The 22,925-nt window shown below is 41.5% G+C and overlaps 2 protein-coding genes across 3 annotated transcripts; both read left to right on the forward strand.

The window, feature by feature from the left end:
* The first annotated feature begins 1,020 nt into the window (after positions 1-1,020).
* shprh (SNF2 histone linker PHD RING helicase) lies at positions 1,021-15,835 on the forward strand. Of its 2 annotated transcripts, XM_056394239.1 has the most exons (30): positions 1,021-1,156; positions 2,034-2,630; positions 3,049-3,178; positions 3,334-3,552; positions 3,836-3,914; positions 4,626-4,776; positions 5,027-5,129; positions 5,225-5,484; positions 5,574-6,224; positions 6,749-7,000; positions 7,113-7,191; positions 7,369-7,532; positions 7,714-7,970; positions 8,223-8,344; positions 8,594-8,682; positions 8,927-9,019; positions 9,160-9,267; positions 9,500-9,642; positions 9,733-9,906; positions 10,033-10,095; positions 10,184-10,409; positions 11,089-11,226; positions 11,858-11,959; positions 12,080-12,151; positions 12,267-12,455; positions 12,637-12,729; positions 12,822-12,908; positions 13,691-13,869; positions 15,029-15,109; positions 15,223-15,835. In XM_056394239.1, the coding sequence occupies exons 2-30, from the start codon at positions 2,043-2,045 to the stop codon at positions 15,317-15,319; spliced, it is 4,989 nt and encodes a 1,662-aa protein (XP_056250214.1). In that variant the 5' UTR covers positions 1,021-1,156; positions 2,034-2,042; the 3' UTR covers positions 15,320-15,835. The 2 variants fall into 2 exon arrangements, with proteins under 2 accessions (XP_056250214.1, XP_056250215.1); XM_056394240.1 differs by lacking the exons at positions 1,021-1,156; positions 2,034-2,630; positions 3,049-3,178; positions 3,334-3,552; positions 3,836-3,914 and having other exon boundaries at positions 4,641-4,776; positions 5,067-5,129.
* Positions 15,836-16,648: 813 nt separating this feature from the next.
* On the forward strand, positions 16,649-22,685 carry si:dkeyp-110a12.4 (uromodulin). Its single transcript, XM_056393759.1, has 9 exons — positions 16,649-16,954; positions 17,717-17,805; positions 17,932-18,036; positions 20,082-20,242; positions 20,342-20,477; positions 20,855-20,949; positions 21,665-21,833; positions 22,069-22,183; positions 22,334-22,685. The coding sequence occupies exons 1-9, from the start codon at positions 16,867-16,869 to the stop codon at positions 22,501-22,503; spliced, it is 1,128 nt and encodes a 375-aa protein (XP_056249734.1). The 5' UTR covers positions 16,649-16,866; the 3' UTR covers positions 22,504-22,685.
* Positions 22,686-22,925: the final 240 nt, after the last annotated feature.

The following is a 22,925-nucleotide window of genomic DNA, read 5'->3' on the forward strand; positions in this document are numbered from 1 at the left end:
TTTGTGTGGTGGAAGGTTGTTTATACTGCTAATGAAAAGTGTAAAAAGGCAGTTCAAACTTCAGATGAATTAGTCCTGCGGCGTCGTGGCCGACACTGACAGATGTGATGCACTTTCAACTCGCAGCTGCAGCCCTGAAGAGATCGTGCTCTGCTTCCGCCCTGTGGCTGATATGTGGTACTACAGCTGCAGGAGCATATCTAATTGAAACAATTTTTTTTTTTAAAGCTACTGATTTTACATTGCATAAATTTGCAATAATCAATAAATAAATAAAGTAATTGGAGAACTAAGAAAAAAGTAATCTCTCCCAAGGGGTTTTCTCCAAATATATTTCCATAATTATTTAACAACCTCCCATTTTTGTAATTTGTTAGTAGAAAATGTGATTTAGGCTAGAATTATACTAAAATCTAACTCAAATCAAAAGATATATCCAGAAAAAATCAGAAATTAAAAATATGGGAGACAAGACACTTACGACTTCTATTTACTCCTATTTACTCATATTGGCATAATAGCAAAGAAAAGTGAGCAACTTACCAGCAGTAGTTGACTGCGTTTTATATTCATATTTTACTTTTTCCAATAGGTTTTATTTTGTTGTGTTTTATGTTAGTGTTGTAAATCAATGGTGTTTGTTCATATATAGTTACTTATTTTATATTGATATATTGGCCAGCCCTCTCTTGTAAATGAGATAGTGTATCTCTGGAGACTTCCTGGTTAAAAAAAAGTAATTTATTAATTATTGATTAATACTAAAGTTCCATTTCATCGCAGTCCAAGTATTAAACATTGTAAATGAAAGTGGAAGTCATATGAAAGGAAAAACAAAATCGAAAGGACAAGGACAATGACGCAAAGAAGAAATTAGATTAAATAAAATAAAGCAAATAAATACACTAAGATAAAATAAAGGCCGATTGAATTTAAACGTGATTTTAAAAATATAATTAAGCGTGCTTTTATTATTGTAAACATCCTCCTTCTCTGACCTCACTTCCTGTTTTTAAAAATGGCGAACACCTACATTGTAGCCGCTAAGTGAAGTGTGTTTTGGTGCATTTCAGCTGAAATATCTGGAGCCACTGCAACATGAAACGACTTGCGATACAGCGATAGAAACCAGACGCGTTTGTGGGAAGCTCGAAAAGTAAACGTGCTCGTTTTTATCTCCTTGTTTTACAGCCAGACGATAAAATGCGCAGCGACACAGACAGTTCTCATTGTGTAACAGTGTTTATACATTTCAGCTCTGGTGCCTCACTCACGTAACATTCACTTTTAGTAAAAGGAAAATGTTGATAACAAAGCAGCAGAGACGAAATGCATGTTAACACACATTTAACTGCCTAGCTAGCAGCTGAATTACTGTGAGCAGTAATAACGGATAGGCAGATGTGAAGTGACAGAAGTTGTGTGTTTGTGTTATTGTTCTGACACGAGCTTAAGGTTAATTGCCAATAACTCTACATCTAGAAGACAATTTTTTTTTCTTTAATTTTACTGTTCTGTCTGGATTTGTAAAAATCTAACAGTAATTTATTCAGTGTTTCCAAAGCTTTGGGTTAATGTTTGTACCTCTCCAGGCCCGTTCACATCCTATAAGTTAAACCTTCTGTGAAGGGAAAATCATGGCCTAAGTTAATTGATCACAATTGCCTACACACAATACCCCTAATCTTTATTGGTGGTCACAAATAGATAATACTTTATTATAGAGTTTAAGTAAATCTGTGATGTGTGTAGGAGAAAGTAAACTTTAATTAGTAAACTTTTAAAATCAGTTCTATACCTCACCTGTGATTATCAAGAATTTAGTCGATCCATATCACTGAGCTTTAGGTCAAACATTTTGATTGTATAGTTATTTTATTTCTGAATTTTAAAAGATGTCGTCAGTGTCCTTTTTTGGTGTGAAAAACAAACTCACTCTGTCTGTGATATGTGTCATATGCCATTGAAGTATTAATAAAACTATTTAAGGTGGGGTCATTTTGTAATCAACACTCCATTTACTGTCCTTGTAGAGTTAAACCATGAGTAGCCGAAGAAAGAGAGCCCCTCCTGTGAGGGTCGATGAAGAAGCCAAGAAGAAGTTGGAATGGAACATGCTGGACGATCGCAAGAACGAGACGATCCAGGAGGAAGATGGTCTGACACCAGCCTGCTCTCTTCTTCCAGTCGACCCCACTCCCAGCAGCTCCTGTCTCTCAGCCACAGAGGAGGTGACCGAGGCTGCCTGTAGTCGCTCCGTCCGCTTCACAGAGGAACTCCCTGGTACGTCGTCAGAGGGCACTGCCGCCTCAGCCTCTCTGGCACTGACTGTTGTGCCGGCCTCGGAGCTGGGCCACATCTGGAAGTCGCTCATTGGGGAGTTCAGCGTCCGTCCGGCTTGGCTGCCACGTGACTGCGAACAGAAAGCAGTCACGCTCCACAGGATGGGCGACCAGCTCTGCCTCAGTTACAGCAGCTGTGATGAGAGTTCAGGGCTGCAGTGGAAGCCTGATGAGGACACTTGCACAGCGGAGTGCAGCCTCCGTCGGATCCCACTGGAGGAACTTGACTGGCTGCAGAAGAGGAGGGTGATGCAGCTCTGCCACCAGACAAAAGAGGAGTCACTCAAAGTAAGAATGCAATAAGCACTCTTAATTCTACTACATTATAAACTGCCTCTTAGTTCTTCACACAACTCGGCACTTATTTTTCTTGTCTTTATTCTTTGTGGTGTTATTTTTATTGCTTTACCATTTATTCTGAATCACATGCATAGTGCCAGCACTTTTAATGTCTTCAATTGTATGTGGAACTTAATTGCAGCTAAGAAAACATGTATATTCTGAAATGTTTTATTGTCAACCGTGTAGATAAACCTGGTTTTAAAAATGTTGTGAACTTGTGACATACTGTCATGTTTATGAAGTTCCTAACTTTGTGTAAGCTTTCATTTTTTTCTCAAATAATTTTAGGGCATATTATCTATTTATTAGTTAGTTGTTTTCTCAATCAGCCAAAATTCAGCTGTTGTTTGTCTGCATGTGGCAGGTGGGGATTTACCTCTTGGAAACTGGGCTCGGGAAGCCCGACTTCCTCAGCGAGGGCAATGCTCGGATGAAGAAAGCAAATCAAGTAATGCAGAAGTTGATGGAGTATTTCTATGATTTCATTATCCCTGGTAAGTGTCTGGTCCTAATGTTCAATGTATACTGTGATCACCATGAACTTTTAATGTAAAGCAAAGTGAGTTTTAAATCAAGTATAACTCTGCATAACCCTCAATCATAATAATACACATCCTGTTTGAATTCTCTGCTCTGTTTTTCCATGTAGAAGTTGTCGAAAACGAGGAGGAGGAGTGTGACACCGACCTGGAGAGGCAGAATGTAGAGGAGCTCTATGATTACGTCAGACATATGCACCAAAGAGAGAGCCAGGAGGTGACCTTTGACGTCCAGCACAAGGCTCTAATTCCTGTGCTCAGACCCTACCAGAGCCAGGCCGTCAACTGGATGCTGAGGAGAGAAAAATACAGGAACACTTCACACAAAGGTACCGTAATAATGTGCCCTGATTTCTCTGCTGCACACGTTGAATTTTGATCGGTGAATATTAATATCTTCTTTGTCAAGAATTCTTTTAAGATAGAAATCCTAGAAATTTTATTGGTTTTTCCCTTGAGTGTATTAACTACAAATCATTTATGCATTTAATTAATTTTATAGCCAACACTGTATTTCTATACTGTGAGATACATTTATTAAAGTCAGAACAGTGAGAACAGAAATTATGTTACTGAAGCAAAGCAAATTAGATATTTACAATCTCGTTGCAGAACAATCGCTGCATTTCCTCTGGCGGGAGTTGATCACTTTGTGTGGCAAGAAGTTGTTCTACAACCCTTTCACCGGCTGGTAAGACCTTACATCCCTTCATGTTAAAGGGTCAGTCCTGTGTACCCGCACAGATTTTCAGATGTTTGTCTCTGACTCTTTTGCTGCAGCCTTTTTAACAATATAAGTGAATATAATTTATTTTTGCACTGGTTAAAACGCTGAAAAATTGCATTTGAAAAATGCATGTCCCTGTCTGCAGTTTTTGTGTGGAGTACTAGTTCAGTAGAAGAAGTTCTCTGTTGATTTTAATTAAAAAAAAAACATGAAATTCTATTCAGCTCTGTTGTTTTGGGGTAGTGGCAGATCTGTCAGAGGCCTCAACATAAAGTTAAAATGATCTGCATGGTGGGGCGTCGTGTAGCGTAGTGGTTTAAGCAGGCGCCCCATGTGTAGAGGCTACAGTCCTCGCTGCAGTTGGCCCCGGTTCGAATCTTTCGCTGCATGTCATTCCCCCTCTCTCTGCCTCCCTGTTTCCTGTCATTCTCCACTGTGCTGTCCATTAAAGGCATAAAACCCCAAAAAAAAAAAAAAAAAAAAAAAATGATCTGCATGGTGAGGCACTTGTGAGAGTATTAATTGAGCCTTTTAACTGCAGTTACCACATCTTTTTGTGGATGCATAGCACTTCTGTGTTGTTGTTACTATCTGAGACACTTCCAGCGATGCTTGGAGGTATTTTCGGTTTTCAACATATTACCTGTTTTTGTTTGTTTTTGTTTTTTCTCACAGCATAATTCGAGAATTTCCACTGGCTGGCATCGAGTGGCCAGGTGGGATACTGGCTGATGAGATGGGGCTCGGAAAGACAGTGGAAGTTCTGGCTCTCATCCTGTTTCACACCCGGCAGGACCTGGAGCAGGAGGCCCTTACCCTGCCGGTGGTGAGGATCAGTGGGCAGCTAGAGTTAAAAATACAGAGTTTATTAAAAACCTAGAATTTCACCTTTTTTTTCTCTTATTTATTTTTCTCTCCCTTTACCGTGGGTGATTATTCACAGTCATAGGAATATTTATATGAATTTTGTCAGCTTTTTACCCTAATTTAAAGCACTCTGTATATAAGGCATCAGCTTAATTGTGAAATGGGAAATGTTCTGTATTTTCATGATGATGTATTTCTTGGTTTTGCAGGGAAAATCTGTGAATTACTTTGTTCCTCCTCCTCCATTAGAAAGAAAGAAAGTAATCCGCTGCAAGGTCGAAGCCCAGCCTAAAATGAAAATATCTTACCCTGGTACGTCACTCACAGTCCTCTCAGACATCACAGCTTTTATTGCCTTTTGCAGTTTCATTTCAATTCCCTTCAACATGTTGTGTATTTTTCTGCAGCTGTGCGCGTCATGCTGCTCACTGCCATTAAGGAAATGAGATCTGGCAAAGGAGCCTCAGTCAACGCTGTCTTCACCTATATCCGCACCACTTACGGTTATGACCTCTTAAAGAACCGCAACCACATCAAGAAGACGATGGCTAAGCTGATAGATGAAGGCCTGGTTGACCGGGTTAAAGGTCGTGGCTTGGCAGGGTCATTTAAGCTGGGGAAGAACTACAAAGAAACAAAGAAGACATTAGCAGGAGCATCCAAGTCGGTAAGAATGAGCTGCTTCCAATATGAATCTATTATCCCACCAATATATTTGTTGTAACATCTAGCTTTTGTCTGTTTTCTTCTTTTTAGATTACAAAAAACACAGAGGGCACGCCCAGGAAAATGTTTCAGAGACGAGCAAAGGAGAAGGCCGAAGCAGCTCTGCAGAGCTCTCTGACAGAGGATCAAAGAGATCTGAGCCCCCCTGCGTCTGACTGTCCTGTACCAGAGGAAACAGAAACAAAGGACTGGGATGAAAATTTTAGCGAGAAAGCGGATCAGTCGGATGACATGCTGGACACGTCCACAACATCCTTACAGATGTCACAGGACAAAAGTGAGTCAGATACGCAGGACACGCCCAGAATGGACTATCTACATGAAGAAAGGGGAGAAGCTCCTCAGATCGTTTCACAGGAGGAGACAGAAACCCCCACCAGAGCGTCTGTGGTCCCTTTCAACACCCCAGACTACCGCTTTGAGTGCATCTGTGGCGAGCTGGGCATTATTGACTACAAGGCCCGTGTCCAGTGCATGAACTGCCAGCTGTGGCAGCATGCGGACTGCGTTAACTACAAAGAGGAAAGCCTTGAAACTACCCCTTTCTACTGCCCTCACTGCCTGGTCGCCATGAAACCCGTCTCCACCGGTGCCACCCTCATCATCTCCCCAAGCTCCATCTGCCACCAGTGGGTAGAGGAGATCAACCGACACATCAGGTCCTCCTCGCTCCGAGTGCTGGTGAGAAAGTAGATGTATGAGTCTTTTGGTCAAATATTGAACTAAAGATGTCTTTATTTTCTTAAGTTAGTTAATTATAAAGTAAATAGTTAATTATTATACCAGCTACTAATCATCATGGTTTTGTGTTTTGTTAAGCCAAATAAAAGCTGACCAGCCATCTTGCATTACAAATACATTTGTTTGCTCTTATATCCATAAAGAACAGGCAGAAATGCCTTGGAAAAAAAAAAGTTTGGAGCCTCTGGAGACCCGTTAGAGACCAGTGGGGGGCCCCAGACAACACTCTGATCACGAATCTTTAAAAACGAAATCTTTGTTTGGTTTTTACTACGTTCGTTGTCATTACAGCTACTAATCATGGCTAATGTGTGTATTCTGTGAGGCCCAAGAAAAGCTGACCAGTCATGTTGCACCACAAAAGTGCAACATGATCTAACATGCACTTGTATTTCCTTGCACTTCCAAAGAGCAAACACTGACAAAACTATAACATTAAATCGATATGTCTTCTGTCACCTCAGGTTTATCAGGGTGTGAAGAAACATGGATTCATCCAGCCACATATGCTCGCCGAGCAGGACGTGGTCATCACCACCTACGACGTGCTGCGGTCAGAGCTCAACTACGTCGACATTCCTCACAGTAACAGCAAGGACGGACGCCGCTTCCGCAACCAGAAGCGCTACATGGCCGTTCCCAGTCCTCTGGTGGCTGTGGAGTGGTGGCGCATCTGTCTGGACGAGGCTCAGATGGTTGAATGTCCAACTGCGAAGGTATGAAGACCTGTGGTTTGGTTAGGTTTACTTCTAGCTATGTGTGTACAGTATTTTATTTCAGTTTGTATAATGAAACATTGATTTATTCTCTCTGTTATTCTCCTGTCAGGCTGCAGAAATGGCTCTGCGTCTTGCATCTGTCAACCGCTGGTGTGTCAGTGGCACTCCTGTCCAGAGAGGCTTAGAAGGTAAAACCAAGAAAATCTTTACACTGCAAAAGAATGAACCCTAGTAACAACGCAGACCTTGAATATGAGGATCTGTAATAGTGTCTAGAGAAAGACAGGAAACATTGGTAGAGAGAGGGGTATGACATGAAAGTAAGACAAAAGTTCCTTCTTAAACTGATGTTGCTCTCTGTCCAGATCTGTACGGCCTTGTCCTTTTTTTGGGAGTTGACCCGTACTGGGTGAAACACTGGTGGGACCAGCTGCTTTATCGCCCTTATCGACGTGGAAACACCGAACCTCTATACCATGTAATCGCTCAGTTACTATGGCGATCGGCTAAAAAAGACGTCATTGATCAGGTAGGTTTTCAAACTCTCTGTGATTGTGTTTAATTCAAAATTCTCAAACTTTCGCATAAATCTTAACTACCTCTTCCAGTGCTGTGAATTTTTTTTTAATAATGCCATGACAACACATTTCAGGGTTTGTGCGCATGTCAGAAAGTGTTTGATGATCCTATTTCCTTCTTATGTTCTCCAGATCCAGATTCCCCCTCAGACAGAGGAGGTGCACTGGCTGCACTTCTCCCCTGTCGAGGGTCACTTCTACCACCGTCAGCACGAGGTCTGCTCCCAGGACGCTCTGGTCAAACTCAGGAAGATCTCCGACTGGAGCCTGAAACTCGGCAGCCTCGACCGCCGCACCGTCAACACCATCCTGTGCCCGCTGCTGAGGCTGCGTCAGGCCTGCTGCCATCCACAGGCTGTGAGGGGGGAATTCCTGCCTCTGCAGAAAAGGTAGATGACCCTTGATATTACGTTTCCAAGGCACTTGTTGTGGAAGAGAGGTCTTTTTCTGAAGGCAGCTGCACCAGTTAATTAACAATTTGCTGGACTAAATAGAGTTTCACAGCATTAATAATGATAAAAGATCGCAGCAACCTTTTTATCAATTACATGGCGTGCAGTTGTGTTTGTTTAAAGCTGACCCGTTCTATGTCATTTGCGTTTTGAGGGTTTGTTAAGTGGGTTTGTCTGTCTCCACCCCAGCACCATGACGATGGAGGAGCTGCTGAAGTCCCTGCAGAAGAAATGTCGAGTGGAGTGTGAAGAAGCTCACAGACAATTGGTGTGCGCGCTCAATGGCCTGGCTGGAATCCACATCATCAGAGGTATAAAACCCCACTTCTGCACTTGTGCTCCCTCCGCTCCCAGTTTCCCATGGGAATCAGTTCAAACAAAACACAAGCCATGATCTCACCTTTATGTCTCACAACACTTTCTGTAGCAAGACGCTTTGTTGAGGCAAGTCTCAGTAAGGCCATACGTATAATGTGGCTGGTTTTCTATAGCGTGTCTCATTCACTCTACATGTGACGGACACGTTGAGGGTCACTAACCGTTTGCTTTGCCGCCTGCAGATGAGTTTGTAGAGGCCGTGGAGATGTATAGAGAAGTGCTTCGCTCATCAGAGGAGCACAAAGGCAGACTGAAAACAGATTCATTGCAGGTACGTGGCCTCATCCTGTTCACGTTTTTTCATGTGTCTCATTACTGAAACAACCCTGACAAACCATCTGCTCATATCGGATGAATAATTGCATCAAATTAGATTAAAATAAAAGCTTTTGGTTGAAAGTATATTGATCCCTGATGGATATAATATCTGTGTTCAAAACAGATACTCCATGACTTTATGGTCTATGTATAAATAAAAAAAAAGTTATATTACTTTTGTGTGTTTTTTTAAATAGAGACTTCATGCTACCCATAATTTGATGGAACTTCTGAGTGCAAAGCATCCTGGGATACCTCCTACACTGAGAGATGACCGACTAAGTGAGGAGGTAATATATAGATATTTCTCATTAGCGCTGGGAACGAGGTTCTTGCATGCTACTGTCGGTTGTTCTTGCAGAGCTTGTTTTTAAAGTAACACCCACCACAACTGTGTCTCCTGTCGCTCTCATCCTCTGTGTGTCTTCAGGCTGTGCAGCTGCGACAGCACTACATGACCAAATATGACTCTGAGGTGGCAGACGCCCATCAGGGCCTGCAGCCGGTGCTACAGAACATCAAAGAGCTAAAACGCAAAGTGAGAAACTTCTTTCTTCCCATTGTGTTACACAGAATTATAATTAATCCACCAAATGACAATATTTGGACACACTGAAGTTAAATTGATCTGTATTTGGAGTAATATTGTAATGAAGACAGACCCAAAAACTTCATTTCTTCATATGTCAATTTGTAAATGGCAGTTTTTGCACATAATCTAGATTATCAAAGAGATTCAATGAAACAAGAACACAACCCTCTTTTTCAAGGTCAAGCTGAACGCTCCCTGGTGGCTGGACGTCATCCAGAGGGCAATCCGCTGCTCCAACGACGACGATCTGGTGTCCCGCATCAAGAACGAGCTGACATCCAGCTACAAACAACAAGCCAGCAAGCTCTCCATGGCTGACAAGTACAGAATTCACTTTTCACAAAAGGAGATTATATTTGATATTTATCCTTAGACGAACATGTAGTAAAAAGCGAACGTGCTGTCCTGCAGGTTCCGTGACGCCTGTGGTTTGCAGTTCCTGCTCACCACACAAATGCAAGATCTGATGAAATCCCAAAAGACTGTGCAAGACGCAGTGAAGAGTCTTGAAGGTCCAGCTTCACAGAAAGTGATTGATGAGGTCACCATTTGTCACCTCAGGCCTATGAGGCTGCCGCTCAACAAGTAAGACGACAGCATTTTGTCTCTTTTGTCAACATTTCAGCAAAGCTTTTGAGTGTGTTTCATAACTCTCAAGGAACTAAAATGTATTTCTATAATGACTAATATTCCTCTCGTGTCATATTCCAGCTGTGTCTTTTGCAAAGCTGATGAACTTTTCACAGATTACGAGTCCAAGTTGTTTTCTCACACGTAAGTAGAACAATATTTTTAGACCTGTCAGATCATCAGTTTCATTGCATGAAAACATAGTGTTATAATTGGAAAAATTCCCTCACAGGGTGAAAGGTCAGACGGCCATCTTTGAAGAAATGATTGAGGATGAAGAGGGGCTGGTGGACGACCGTCTCCCCACCACCAGCCGAGGACTCTGGGCGGCCAGCGAGACCGAGCGCACCCTGAAGGCCATCTTGTCTTTTGCCAAAGCTAAACGTATGGATCCAGAGCTGGTGGAGGAGGGCAACACTTTCATGGAGCTGTTTGAGAACTGGAAGAAGGAGTACAAGGTCTGTACACACACTCACAACCTATGTGTTTATTTTCAAGCAGGCACAACCTGTTTAAAAAGCAAAGTACAAGTTACACGAGATTCTTCTACAACAATTTAAAAAGCGGTACACCCCCTTTCTGCACAGGACTGTTGGACAAAATGTTAAGAGGGTTTGTGAATTTGAATGGAACTGAATGGTTTAAAACTAGGTTTAAGATTCAATAAACAGTGTGTGCTTTTAAAAAGTGTGTTTTTGTTCAAGAAATGACATGGGCATGTGCAGTTCATTACAAAGAGTTTAGCACAGGATCATGAGGCATTTTTTAAATGTTATAATGTATTAAAGTCAGTCAATAAAAAGACATTATTTAGGCCACTGTTTTGATCTTCTATCTAACTGTCTATCTGATCTTTTGCTAAATATGTTTCATTTTGCTCAAATGTACAACAAACAACTTAACACATTTACATTATTTTCTTATCTACTAGTGATGCCTCTGGAGAATATGAATCAGTAAAAGAGTAAATCGATCACCTCAGGTTGGGAGTTTGTCTTCCTAGAGAGGGTAAAATCAGCAGATCACTCTTGCTGAGAGTCATGGTCATTCAGTAGGCATTTAGAAATGATTGTACCCTCAGCAGTGCAAACATAAGTGTAATAGGCTGGAATGAAAGCTGCCTCTGTCTCTCCTCAGGTGCTGCATGAATACTGGATGGTGCTGCGCAATCACGTGTCAGCCATCGATGAGTTGGGTATGGCCACAGAGAGGCTCCGTGTGCGTCTCCCCGACGAGCCCAAGCCCAAACTGCTGCACATCATCGAGCCGCATGAGGTGAATGACAGACAACCACACACCTCTGTTATTACAACTTGCTTATGTCCGTCTGTTTGTTTAAAGGGTTCTTTAAAAAATTAAGTCAGTTTTATTTCTAAACCCCAATATCATTAATCACAAATTTGGGGCTTTAGAATCTGTACATACATATGACACCCTCTGTCCTTCGACCCTCATTTCAGAAAAACAAAAAAAGTCTAAAAAAAATCTTTGATCAGGTTTTTTAAAATCAAGTGTTTGTGTTTATGTTCTTAATTTCCACACCAAAACGAATCTAGATTTGCACAATCAATGTTTTCACACTCATTGTTAATGTGCTGATGAAAACGTGCACAGTCTGTTCCTGTAGCCAACATAACTAACTTCCACTGATGTAAACTCTTTGTGGAGCGGAGGTCTGCTTTGGATGATTGTTTCCCAGTGATCTACAGTGTAATTTTTGTAATGAAAGGGTTGATTAAACATCAAAATTTTATTTTATTTTTTAAATTCTGTAACTAACATGAACATGTACATAATATCCTCTGCTGAGAGCATGCAGCAGAGCACTGCTGAAAAGAATGTAATATTCTGCTTTAACTATTTTTATTGCATTCCTGACCTCTGCCCTCGACTGTTTCGCTTCCAGGTGGAGCAGAACAGAGTCAAGCTTCTGAACGACCAGGCAGTCGCCAAGTCTCAGCTTCAAAAGAAGCTTGGCCAGTTTCTGTATCTCACAAATCTGGAGAAGGTAATTTACCCTTCATAGGAACAACAAAGTACATAGATTCTTCAGTGGCTCATTCAGAGACTCCATCTCAAGCATTGTGATATGATCTCACTCTAAATAACATAAATTCCTTTGTTCCAGTCTCAGGACAAGTCCACTGGAGGTCTGAACCCAGAGCCATGTCCCATCTGTGCTCGGCCCCTGGGACAGGAGGTGAGTATTGTTTAGTTGCAAGAAAGAAATCTTCAGGGTTTTACATAATTTATTTACGTCCGTGTTTCTTTGCTGACAGTTTCACGAAGGCTTGTGTCTCCTCTCTCTTTTCCAGTGGGCCGTGCTGACTTGTGGCCACTGCTTCTGTAACGAGTGCATCGCTATCATCGTGGAGCAGTACAGCGTGGGCTCAAGGCGGCGTGCCATCAAGTGCGCCATTTGTAGGCAGACCACGTCCCACACAGAGATCTCCTACGTGTTCACCACACAGTCGTCCAGTCAGGACCAGGACATCCCGGTCAAGGTCAGTCAGCATCTTCATAATAAAACAGGCCCAGGTCTGGATTTTTATTTCATATGTCACTTATGGCTGGATCCAGATGTAATGATTATTCAGATTTGATTCCATCTGGTTTAATAGTTAAATGCATTTTGTTGCTCACCTGATTGATTATGCCTAACTTTCCTCTTCCTGTGTCTGTCAGGGAAGCCACTCGACCAAAGTGGAGGCAGTGGTGAGAACGCTGAAGAAGATTCAAGTGACCGACCCCGGGGCCAAGTGTCTCGTTTTCTCCACGGTAACTGTGAACCGTCCCTGCTCAGTGAGATGGTAGTTATAAGTTGGATGATTTAGTTTGATGACACAGTTTTCGTTTTCTCTCCTGCACAGTGGCAAAGCGTCCTGGACATCATTGCCAAGGCCTTGTTCGACAACAACATGGAGTTCTCACAAATCAATGGGATTCACAAATTTCAGGTTTGACTATTTCTACATGATGCACACCACTGTTAATCACACAGCTGCTTTTTACCGCTTTGTTCTATTCTGCACTGTCCACCACCACTACTACGCCTTTTTTAGCAAGTTGTCCGATATATTTCCTCCACACCCACACAGATTTTTCCTGTCACTTTTAGGTTAAGTTGATTTCATGGCTTGCAAAAATCCCCTTGGGGTTTTAAAGAAACCCTAATCCTGTAATGGTGGAAATCCAAGGTCGAGATTAACTCCAAAATCCAGCCATTTGTCCTTTTGCTCAAAGTCTTATCTTCAGAATATTTCAAGGAACTCGATTTCCCAGTTTGTGAGATAAATAAATAAATAAATAAATAAATATCCCTTGTCTGTCATTCATATTGACCTTGGCTTCTTATAATGGAGGTTCCTCTCTGGCCACCTCTCTGTTAAATCTGGAACCAGATTTTTATTTCATTTTCCATCGAGATTCAATCAAGATTATTTAAATTCCCAATAATTTATCCATAGTTTCAGTGGGTCAACCAGGATTAAGGATCCAACAACCCACTAAAAAGAATTGAGTCAGGCCGGGCAACAGGACAGAGGTGTGGCATCCTGTGGAAAATATCGGGAAAACACTGAGTACAACATGAGTTGAATACAACAAAATGTCACCTATCAGCATAATCAGAAACCTCTTGCACGCAAACAAATAAATGACACGACAGAAAACGTATTTGCAGATATCTCCTCGTCCAGTTCTGATTATAACAGTCGCATTATTGACTTCGATGTTCCAGGAGAATCTGAGCTCCTTCAAATACGAAAAGGAGATGAATATTCTCCTCCTTCCTCTCCACACGGGCTCCAACGGTCTGAACATCATCGAAGCGACTCACGTGCTGCTGGTTGAGCCCATCCTCAACCCGGCTCATGAGCTCCAGGCCATCGGCAGGGTGCACCGGATTGGCCAAACCAAGTAAGGAGCAGAGGGTTAAGTGTGCCAGTAAACTGCTGTGTTCCTGTGGTTTAGGTCTGCAGATGCAGCAAAATTAATAGCGTACATTTTGTGCAGCCTGCGGGTAGTGAGTCTGACAGATACAGTTTGTTCTTTTTTCCATGGCTGCTGTTTTCTCTGTGTGTGTCTTTGAGGTTTTATATTTTAACACTTGCACCAACTCCACTGCTGAAGCCACTACTTTCCTTTCCTGTTGATGCCACCTAGGCCTGTCTACACCTTTAATTCTAAACTGCTGCTGCTGCTGTTTCTTTTCATGCTAATTGGTGGGACAGTTTGGACTAGAACTGCTTCTACCACACAATACTAGAGTAAGGGAATATGTAAACACTTTGGGAAATGTACTCATTGACTATTTTGCATAGAGTTGGGTAAGAAAATCAATACCACTCTCATGTCTGTACTCTAAGTACAAAAAGGGTTTAAAAACCGAACAAACAAAGTGTAAAAATGACATGTTGTGGTTTTGCAGGGGGTTGCCAGACTATTTCCTGGCTGTGGGCAGTGACTTCCTGCAGCACATAATCCCCTTTAAACCATTTTCTTAATGTATAGGGCACAGACAGGAGAGTGGATACGTGGCATGAATTTTCTCTCGCAACTCAGCAAGGAAGCAAATTAGCATATTTCTCTAAATGTCTGCTTAGCTGAAGCTTCATTGTGACAATAATGTCACAATGTCTGAGCAAAAAGTAATTAAACACCACACGCCTCAACAGAGGCTGCACAATCCTTACATTTGTATTTTGATAATGGAAAATATTTGCTATAGAAACTTAATATCTGCATCTGCATTCATATTTGCATTACAATGCCGAGTGGTAAACAAGTGAGGGATGTGTTGGCCAGATTATGTAGTAATGAATGTAAAAACATGTAAACCCTAATGTCTCATCATGTTGAGAAATAATCCTCCAGCTAAAACAAAATGAACCAAATTAAAAAAAAAAAAAAAAAATTAATTGAAGTAAGGTGTTAAATTCTTTTCCTTTATAGCTTGAATAATCCCATAGGATCATGGCTGTTTGTGACCTTTATTTACTTCACTAGTGCACTTCATGACGAGTGTCCCCTCCTGTTTTGCACATTCAATGTAATTTTTATTTTCTCTTTCCACCAGACCAACATTTGTTCACAGATTCCTCATTAAATCCACTATTGAAGAGAGAATGCAGGCAATGCTGAAGACAGCGGAGAAAAGGTGAGAGCTCACAGTGTGTGGGAAATTGAAAATGAATTAAAAATTTTGACATGTAAAGCTCGGACGTGGCAGCCGCAAAGTACCAATAAATGTTGTTGTTTCTTCAATTCTAGTCACACCAGCACAGCCATGAAGCACTCGGAGGCTGCAGTACTGACAGTAGCTGACCTCGCTGATCTGTTTACGGAAGATACTGAACCTCTGGAGTGAGTGTGAACACCGAGCCGCAGACAGGAAGGGACTCCTGCTGAAGACACAAAGGCAAAGACAGCTCGCTCTTTACGCAGTGCCGATGGCCGCACTCTGATTTTGCACATTCCACTTTTTTATATAAGCATCCTGAAGTCATCAAATGCATTTCCAAAAAGGATATTTTAGCAGATCACTGACAACAGACTACAACATGTGTCTTATTTGTATTCAAGATCAAATTTTAAATCTCTTTGGAGTACTTGTGAATTTGGGTCACTTGTCATAGTTGTAACTTATCTGATTCAGTAACTACTTCAGCTCAGTCCAAGTACATATTTGATGGTCATGTTTGACTGGACTGTACAGTATTGTTGTTTGTGTTAATCTAATATAGCTATGTACATTTATATGGAACGTCATTGTATGGCAAGACAGACGAACATGGACGAATCCAGATGCTGAAATCACATCAGTGACTGAGGCATTCTCACAACATTCAGGAAATAAAAATCTGTCGATGACAGACTGTCACTATGTTATGCCTCTTTTTATTCGGTGCTTTTATTGTGGTTTCTTCCTTTGCAGTAAAAATGGAGTGGAGGCAGGAAGGAAGCCATTGACCTTTACTCACTTCTGTCCTTAAATCACTTTTACGTCTTTACAATAAGAGCAGAAGTGAGAGAATATAGCAGGATTCTCCTCTTCCAGACAATCTTCTTCAAGCCATTTGTCTGTTAAAACAATGCCGGACAGTTCGGCCTAACACTTGAGCCTGTCTTATTTGCAAGACAAAAAAAGTAGGAGATTCAGTCTCTTGGAAACTAATCTTGTAAATTAAACTCATAAAAGTCAGACGTTTTCTGCCTCGTTGCAGCAGTTATCTCATCTTTTTTCCTTTATTGCCACTTACAAATTGTCTGGGCAAGCTTAATGGATATTCAGCTGTTTCTGACATTTTCCTTGTTTTAAAGCTTGTGATGAAAATATTCTTTCCTTTCTTGTGTTTGCTTACCCGAGTGCTTTATGGTCTGTTCCACCACACACATACACTCACAGGTCCTTGGCATCATCACTGAATTGTCCTTGACTCGTAATGAGTTTCTTTTTGCCTGACTGACTGGGATTCCCGCACCAGTAAAGATTTTAAAATGTCCAGACAAAGGATGTAGACAACAAAGAGTGCCAGCCCAGTACTGTTGTTCCACTTTGCATGGTTACCAGACTTCTTGTTGCCCCCTGTAGTAAGAAACAGTTGTAAGATGTTTACTAAGAGGACATCGCCGCAGTAGGCGGTAACATACGTGTTACCTTGGACTCCCCTCAGTTCCCCCTATTCATGTGCGGAATCTCATTGTTGGTGGGGACATCATTCAAGCTGGTGTTTTAAGGCCAGAGGGAGGCTCCCAGTTCATTAGGGCTGTGTTTCGAGGGTTGGAATAGGAGAGGGGTACTACGTCTCGTGGTGACAGCGAGTCCCCAGAAGATTCACAGAGTTTCAGGGAAAAGGGGCCAAAAGGCAGTGGACTGGCTGAGCTAAGAGAGACCAGAGGGAGAGTCCTGGGAAGATGGCACCTGCCAGTTTGGTTTTTGCCTGGTTACTGTTCAACATGAGGATGGTCATCTCGGTGGTCTATGTGGAGCCTGAGGAGGAGGGTGAGCTCACACCGCACATCACGCAACCAGCGATGAAATGTCAGAGGTCAAACAACCTGCCCTTTTTTTTTTTTTTTTTTAAAGGAAACCTTGTACCTTGAAGATGTCATTACAGTTTTAATATTGATCATTATTGGTTTAATACAAGTTTCCCTGCCTGCAAGAGATTTGAAATGTTCAGTGAAAACTAGTATTGAGTGTGATTGGGGAATTTTTAGTGCTGGCGTACAAAAGAATTTTGTGTAAAATGAACTTAAAATATGAAAAGCAAAAGGTCTCATTATACTGCAGAATGACCCCTGTCAGAGTTGTATTATCATATATTTTATTTTTGGATCATTATTATTGATGCATAGATGCGTAAGCAGCTTTTTACCTCTGGTGCTGGTCGAGGTAAAGCTTCAACTTTCTACATTATCGGGTAGTTTAATATATAACAATTTATCATATTTAAAGAATTCATCTTATGTTGTGTGTTTATAAAATCTTTATTTGAAATGTAACTTTAGCTGTGGGCTAAATGTGGTGGAGTGAAAAGTAAGATGTTTCCCTCTAAAATGTAGTGGAGTAAAAGTATAAGAAAATTTGATTAAGATATGTGATATTACACACAGTAAATGGCAATGTCTAAATGTTAAGTCCAAGAGACAGTGGTAGAGAACGCAAAAGGGATCGATTTTAAAAAATCCTCGTTATCTTTTCACATTGTCTGAGGAATATATTTGTGTGTGGTTTAATCAGTTTTCATCTTCTTCCCATCAGAGATCAATGAAACTGTCATCTGTACCAACGATCAAATGGAGGTTGTTATTCCCAGTGCTTTTTTCCTCAACAAAGTGCCTCCGGTTTATGTAAGTCAGCACCAACAAAACTCAAAAGTGTTTGTCCTAAAACTAAACGTTCCCTAGTACTGATGTGTGATTCTGCTTAATAACTGAATATTTGTTTTTCTTTGTGTGTGTTTTTCCTCTGTTTAGGTTTGGGATTTGCATTTAAATGATCCAGAGTGCCGTGGCGTTGAGGTGGGAGATGATTACGTTTTCAGCATAAAGACAAACCTCTCAGACTGTGGGACTATAACGGTATGACCTTCAGTCTTTCGCTAAACATTTGCTTTGAAGCCTGTGAACGTTTCTCAGTCAGGCTGAAAAAAAAAAATAAACTAATCAAATGTAGCACGTGAACTCAGACATTTAGAACAACTGCTAACAAAGGAAGAAGACACCACTTCACACCGCTATGAAGACAAACTACGCTGGTGATCTCCATTATTGACAACATAAAATCCCCATCAAAATAAATTATCTATTTTACGATGCCTCGCGGTTGTTGTGGGAACTGAACCAAGAGCAGCACTTCTTTCTTTTTTTTTTCTGCAGTGACGTAAATGTGGACTGAGACCCCCCTGTGTTCAGATGGGCACTTTAGAATTAGCTCATAGCATGTATAATAAGATGGACAGAGAAAGGCACATACCCTGAGCCCAGACAGAAAGGAGAGAAGAGAAAAGAATAGGTGGGGGGGGGGGCATGCATGTCAAGAATGAAGGGTGGCGTTGTTCCTTTTCCCTATAACAGCACATGACCTTATTCAATGCAGCAATGGGAACACAAATGACCTTGTAGCCCTAAATTATCAGAATTCACATGGAGATGATGATTATTTGTTGAAGTTCCCTGAATAGGAAGGCCATAAATCATTGGCCAACTAGCCCCCTGATTATTTTAATCCAGCCACTCCCACGGATTAAGTCTTTGGAAAGGTTTCAGTCCTTACTTCAGCACACAAGTGTCCTTGAGTCTCTTGCTTGGAATGCATGAAGGTTTTTTCTTGTAAAGCAAGCAAAAGTTTAACACGAGGAGGAAATCTCCCAGCAGTTTTACAAGGTTTTTGCATAGGGGCTGAGGAAAGGTCTGCCTGCTCTGGATTAGATGGCTGTTGCTAAAGGGGAAGAATGCCATAGGTGTCAATCTTGCGTTCACCTTGACCTTAGAAACCTTTTAAAACTCCGTCGTCACAGAAGAAGTGACTGAATTGTTGGGTTTAAAGGTCGGACATTTTCATTCAAACGTGACAGCGTCCTCGCTCGGGTTTCAGTGGTAGGTCTGTGTTTGTGGGACACAGAGCCGATTGATTACCGAGTGATAAGTGCAAGTGTCAGCTGTGTCATGAAGACCTGTTGCTTGCTGTAGAAATCTGTCGGCGGTGCTCATAGTGGAGGGGGGAGGGGGGGGGGGTCGTGTGTTTACCAAGAGGTCGTAAAAGACAGTCTCGACCGTTAGAGCTTGGGGCAATTCATCCTGCTCAGTGACCACAGAGTTCGTCCTACATCTGCACTCAGCAGGGGCCCAGACAAACCCTGGACACAACCTTTTCACCCGTCTCCATTTTTATGGTTTCACCAACGTCACTTGCCAGCGAGAGAATATTGAACATCTCTCACATTTACAGTGTGTGAAAGGACGGTAGCTGTTGAAGTTATTGCTTGGGAGAGAGGTTATGTAAAGTCACATGTGGCTCCTCCTGTTACTTTTTAATGTGATTCTTACAGCTGGGCGGCCATGGCCAGCTCACGCAGCTTTAGCATTCAACACGTCTATAACCATATCTTGAAGGAATCTGCAATGTGAACAGTGACATACTGTATAAAGGGGACTATCATATATCATATATCGCTGGCTTCACTTCCGCACCGTATGTGAAGCAGAGCTGCAACGATTAGTCAATTAATCAATTACTTATATTAATATTATCACTCAACCCAATTTTCAGCAAATTTTTGATGGTTCCAGGTTCACAAATGTGAGAATTTGCTGCTTTTCTTGTTCTTACATTAAAGCAAATTCAATATTTTAGCCTCTGGATTCTGTGGATCTGACACAAGTAGACAGATTAATTATTTAATCGATTAACATAAAATTGACAAGTTTGATAATCAGTTAATAGTTTCAGTCATTTTTTGAGCAATCACTTCAAATGTGAGAATTATCTTTTTTTATTTGCCTACTGTCATAGTAGAATTGTTATCTTATGATTTATTTACAGAGAGAGAAATATTTACAGTGATTCAAAACTGATTTCCGTTCCCACTGACTTTTGTATTTTGTATTTATTATTCTCTCATCAGGCCTCGGATGATACACACATCATGTTCATAAACACCATACACAACAACGATTCAGACGTTATAACGAGAAACTACATCAACATAACGTTTGTGTGCCGCTACCCCATCAACTACATGGTCCAGCAGCCCAATGGTGAGAACATGATCAGAGTGGATGTCAGGTACGTGTGTTTTTTGTTTTGTTTCAATGACTCCTGATCTGAACTGTAGCATTATTTGTTTCTAACATGTGGCTGTTTTGATCTTATTAAACTCCACAGAACGATAACTCTGAACACAGAGGATGGGAACTTCTCAGTGTCAATGCTGTTGTACAAAGATGAAGCCTTTGAGGACCGGTGGACCACTGTGCCATCACTGACACTGGATGATGACATCTTTGTGAAAGTTTTCATGGTAAATTGACTCGAGTCACGATGTCCATTAATGTTTTTAACTACAGAGGATTAAAGACTTCTGCTTAAAAAAATTAAAATGCCTGTTTAAGAGATTGTGTATGCTGAGCTTTGACTTTTAGAGGAAAACACTTGGAAGTGTTTGAAGTATTCTTACTATTGACAGCTATTTTTGGACTGGGTTAAGCATGTTGTTACGCGACGTTAAGCAACATGTTGTGTGGCGGGATGTTCCAAGCAATGCTGGAAATCTAACACTCCACTCGTGACCAGATAGTCATTTGAGTGCTGCTCTTCTTCTCCACCGTGTTGTTATAACCTCCTACTACAGCTGTTGTTTACTATGAATCAGCATTTCATGGCCCGTCTGCCCCACAGATACCGGCTCACCTGATGCTGCGTATGGAGAGATGCTGGGCTACACCAACCAGTGATCCATACAGCAATATACAGTACACCTTCATCAGAGACAGGTTTGCATTGGCACTGTTTGAACAAAAGCAGTTTGTGTGTGTACGTGTGTACGTGTGTGTGTGTGTGTGTGTGTGTAATATGATTCAACAGGGGAGGAAAAAAAATTATAATCAAGATACACTTTGGCAAAGCTTAATCCTTTTCCATTTACCATCTTGCAGCTGAAAAACAAAGAATAAGCAGGTTCAGATTTACATATTAACACAAGATACTTTAACGACGGTGTGTTGAAACCTGCTTAGGGCTCGCACTGTGGCTGTGCTGTTTCACCACATTTGCTAACAGCTCTTAAGTCCTCTTGCGTGGGTGCTGTTGAAATCTGAAATAAGAGATTTTGTTGCTTAGAGAGCTGGCCAGACAACAACTCTCAGAGCCTGGTCATGTGACCCCCTGACTGAGAGGCCACATGCGTTTCAGTTCAACAGCTGTGCACGTCCTTGACAACCAGGCAGTATTTGGTACTGTTAGCAACAGCGAGAGCAATGAAATGCACAATGATTTCACAATGCAAGGAGGGGAAAAGAAAATACTCCAAAAAATCTGTCTCTCAATGGTGTTGAATCGCTTCAGATCATGTTTTGATTATCTTATAGCTTTGCAGCTCACCACGAGTTAAAATCTGCTCCTTCTCTCTTTTTTAAAGTACAGTATCTCATTCTAGATATAAATCTCACTGCCACCAGGCCTCCCTGACTTCTCTGTCTCCCTCCCCAGCTGCCCGGTGTTGTCAAACGAACAGACCCTGAGTGTCCTGAAGAATGGCCAGGGTCCAGAGGCCATGTTCAGGATACAAATGTTTAAGTTTGTCGGCGGCTCTTACACTAATGTCTTCCTCCACTGCAACGTCCAGATCTGCCACAACACCCCAGGGCTGTGCCAGCCTGTGAGTGAGCTCATGCAGCACCCATTCCTCAGACTGGGAGTCAGAAGCCAGTTCAGACAAGTAGCCTGCTATATGTGCAGCTTATGTCCTTAATATAGACCCATCAGACTGGAATTTATTTTTCAGCTACATGAGCTGCCTGTTAAGCTGCCCTGATTTTAAATATGCACTGCTTGACACTGAAGCTTATAGCATTTCTGTTCTTTTCACATTTTACACATTTTTTCCCAAACAGAACTGCTCTGGTGAAGAAGGATTAGTGAGGATGCGGAGAGACATCCCGCTGTCCCATACAGTGTCTTATGGACCAATCAGACGACTACTAAACGATAGTGAAAAGCCCAATCTGAGTATGTCTTTACCTTTTATATCATCTCTGTAATATATATGGGTTTAACAGCTTCAGCTTTTGGTTCTTCAGAGCTTATAGATTCTAGACACTGATGACAATTTATATGCAAAGTGTGGTTACACCTGTTAAATGTTCTCTGTACATGCAGGTGGAGTCCCCCCTGTGGAGACTTTTGTCCTTGGAGGGCTGCTGGTCGTCCTGCTGCTGATCACAGGGGTGTTTGGGAGACTGTGGCTCCGCTCCAGACGTTTCTACCCAGCCCGAGAGGCGCAGCTCACTCTGTCCAACATTCACCACATCTCAGAGGTGGCCTCATGAATAAGGGGGGCTGCAGCTTTTCTGAGCAGACGAATGGACAAACAAACACATAAACATGTACAAATACGAACACACATGCACAGGTGTGATTTATGATAAGAATGAAAGTTTTGCAAATGTTTCTCTTTATAAAATGAAGTTGTTAATTTGTAGGAAATTGACTCAATAAAAGTCTCCCTCAAGTGTTTTGTTTTTTTTCCCATTGGTGAAACTAAAATACTGAAGTACTTGCACTTTATAGTAATTTATAGTGTGTTTTTCTACTTTTACTTAAGGTTGGTTTTACAAGGTTTTTTAAAAAAATATATTTTCCCAATAGTCAAAAAAAAAAAACAATTCAGGAAAAGACGTAGAACAACAGTCTGTTAGTCTGTTACTCAATACTTTCTGACCACCCTGCCCTGTCTTTAGACCTCAGCCCC

This window comes from Seriola aureovittata, chromosome 13 (assembly GCF_021018895.1).
Source record: "Seriola aureovittata isolate HTS-2021-v1 ecotype China chromosome 13, ASM2101889v1, whole genome shotgun sequence".
NCBI lineage: Eukaryota > Metazoa > Chordata > Actinopteri > Carangiformes > Carangidae > Seriola > Seriola aureovittata.

Coding starts and splice junctions, on each gene's coding strand:
- shprh (XM_056394239.1), top strand. CDS start 2,043: ATGAGTAGCCGAAGAAAGAGAGCCCCTCCTGTGAGGGTCGATGAAGAA. Junction 6,225..6,748: donor CCTCCTCGCTCCGAGTGCTG/GTGAGAAAGTAG, acceptor CTGTCACCTCAG/GTTTATCAGGGTGTGAAGAA. Junction 12,456..12,636: donor ACCAGGACATCCCGGTCAAG/GTCAGTCAGCAT, acceptor TGTGTCTGTCAG/GGAAGCCACTCGACCAAAGT.
- si:dkeyp-110a12.4 (XM_056393759.1), top strand. CDS start 16,867: ATGGCACCTGCCAGTTTGGTTTTTGCCTGGTTACTGTTCAACATGAGG. Junction 17,806..17,931: donor ACAAAGTGCCTCCGGTTTAT/GTAAGTCAGCAC, acceptor TCCTCTGTTTAG/GTTTGGGATTTGCATTTAAA. Junction 21,834..22,068: donor CCCCAGGGCTGTGCCAGCCT/GTGAGTGAGCTC, acceptor TTTCCCAAACAG/AACTGCTCTGGTGAAGAAGG.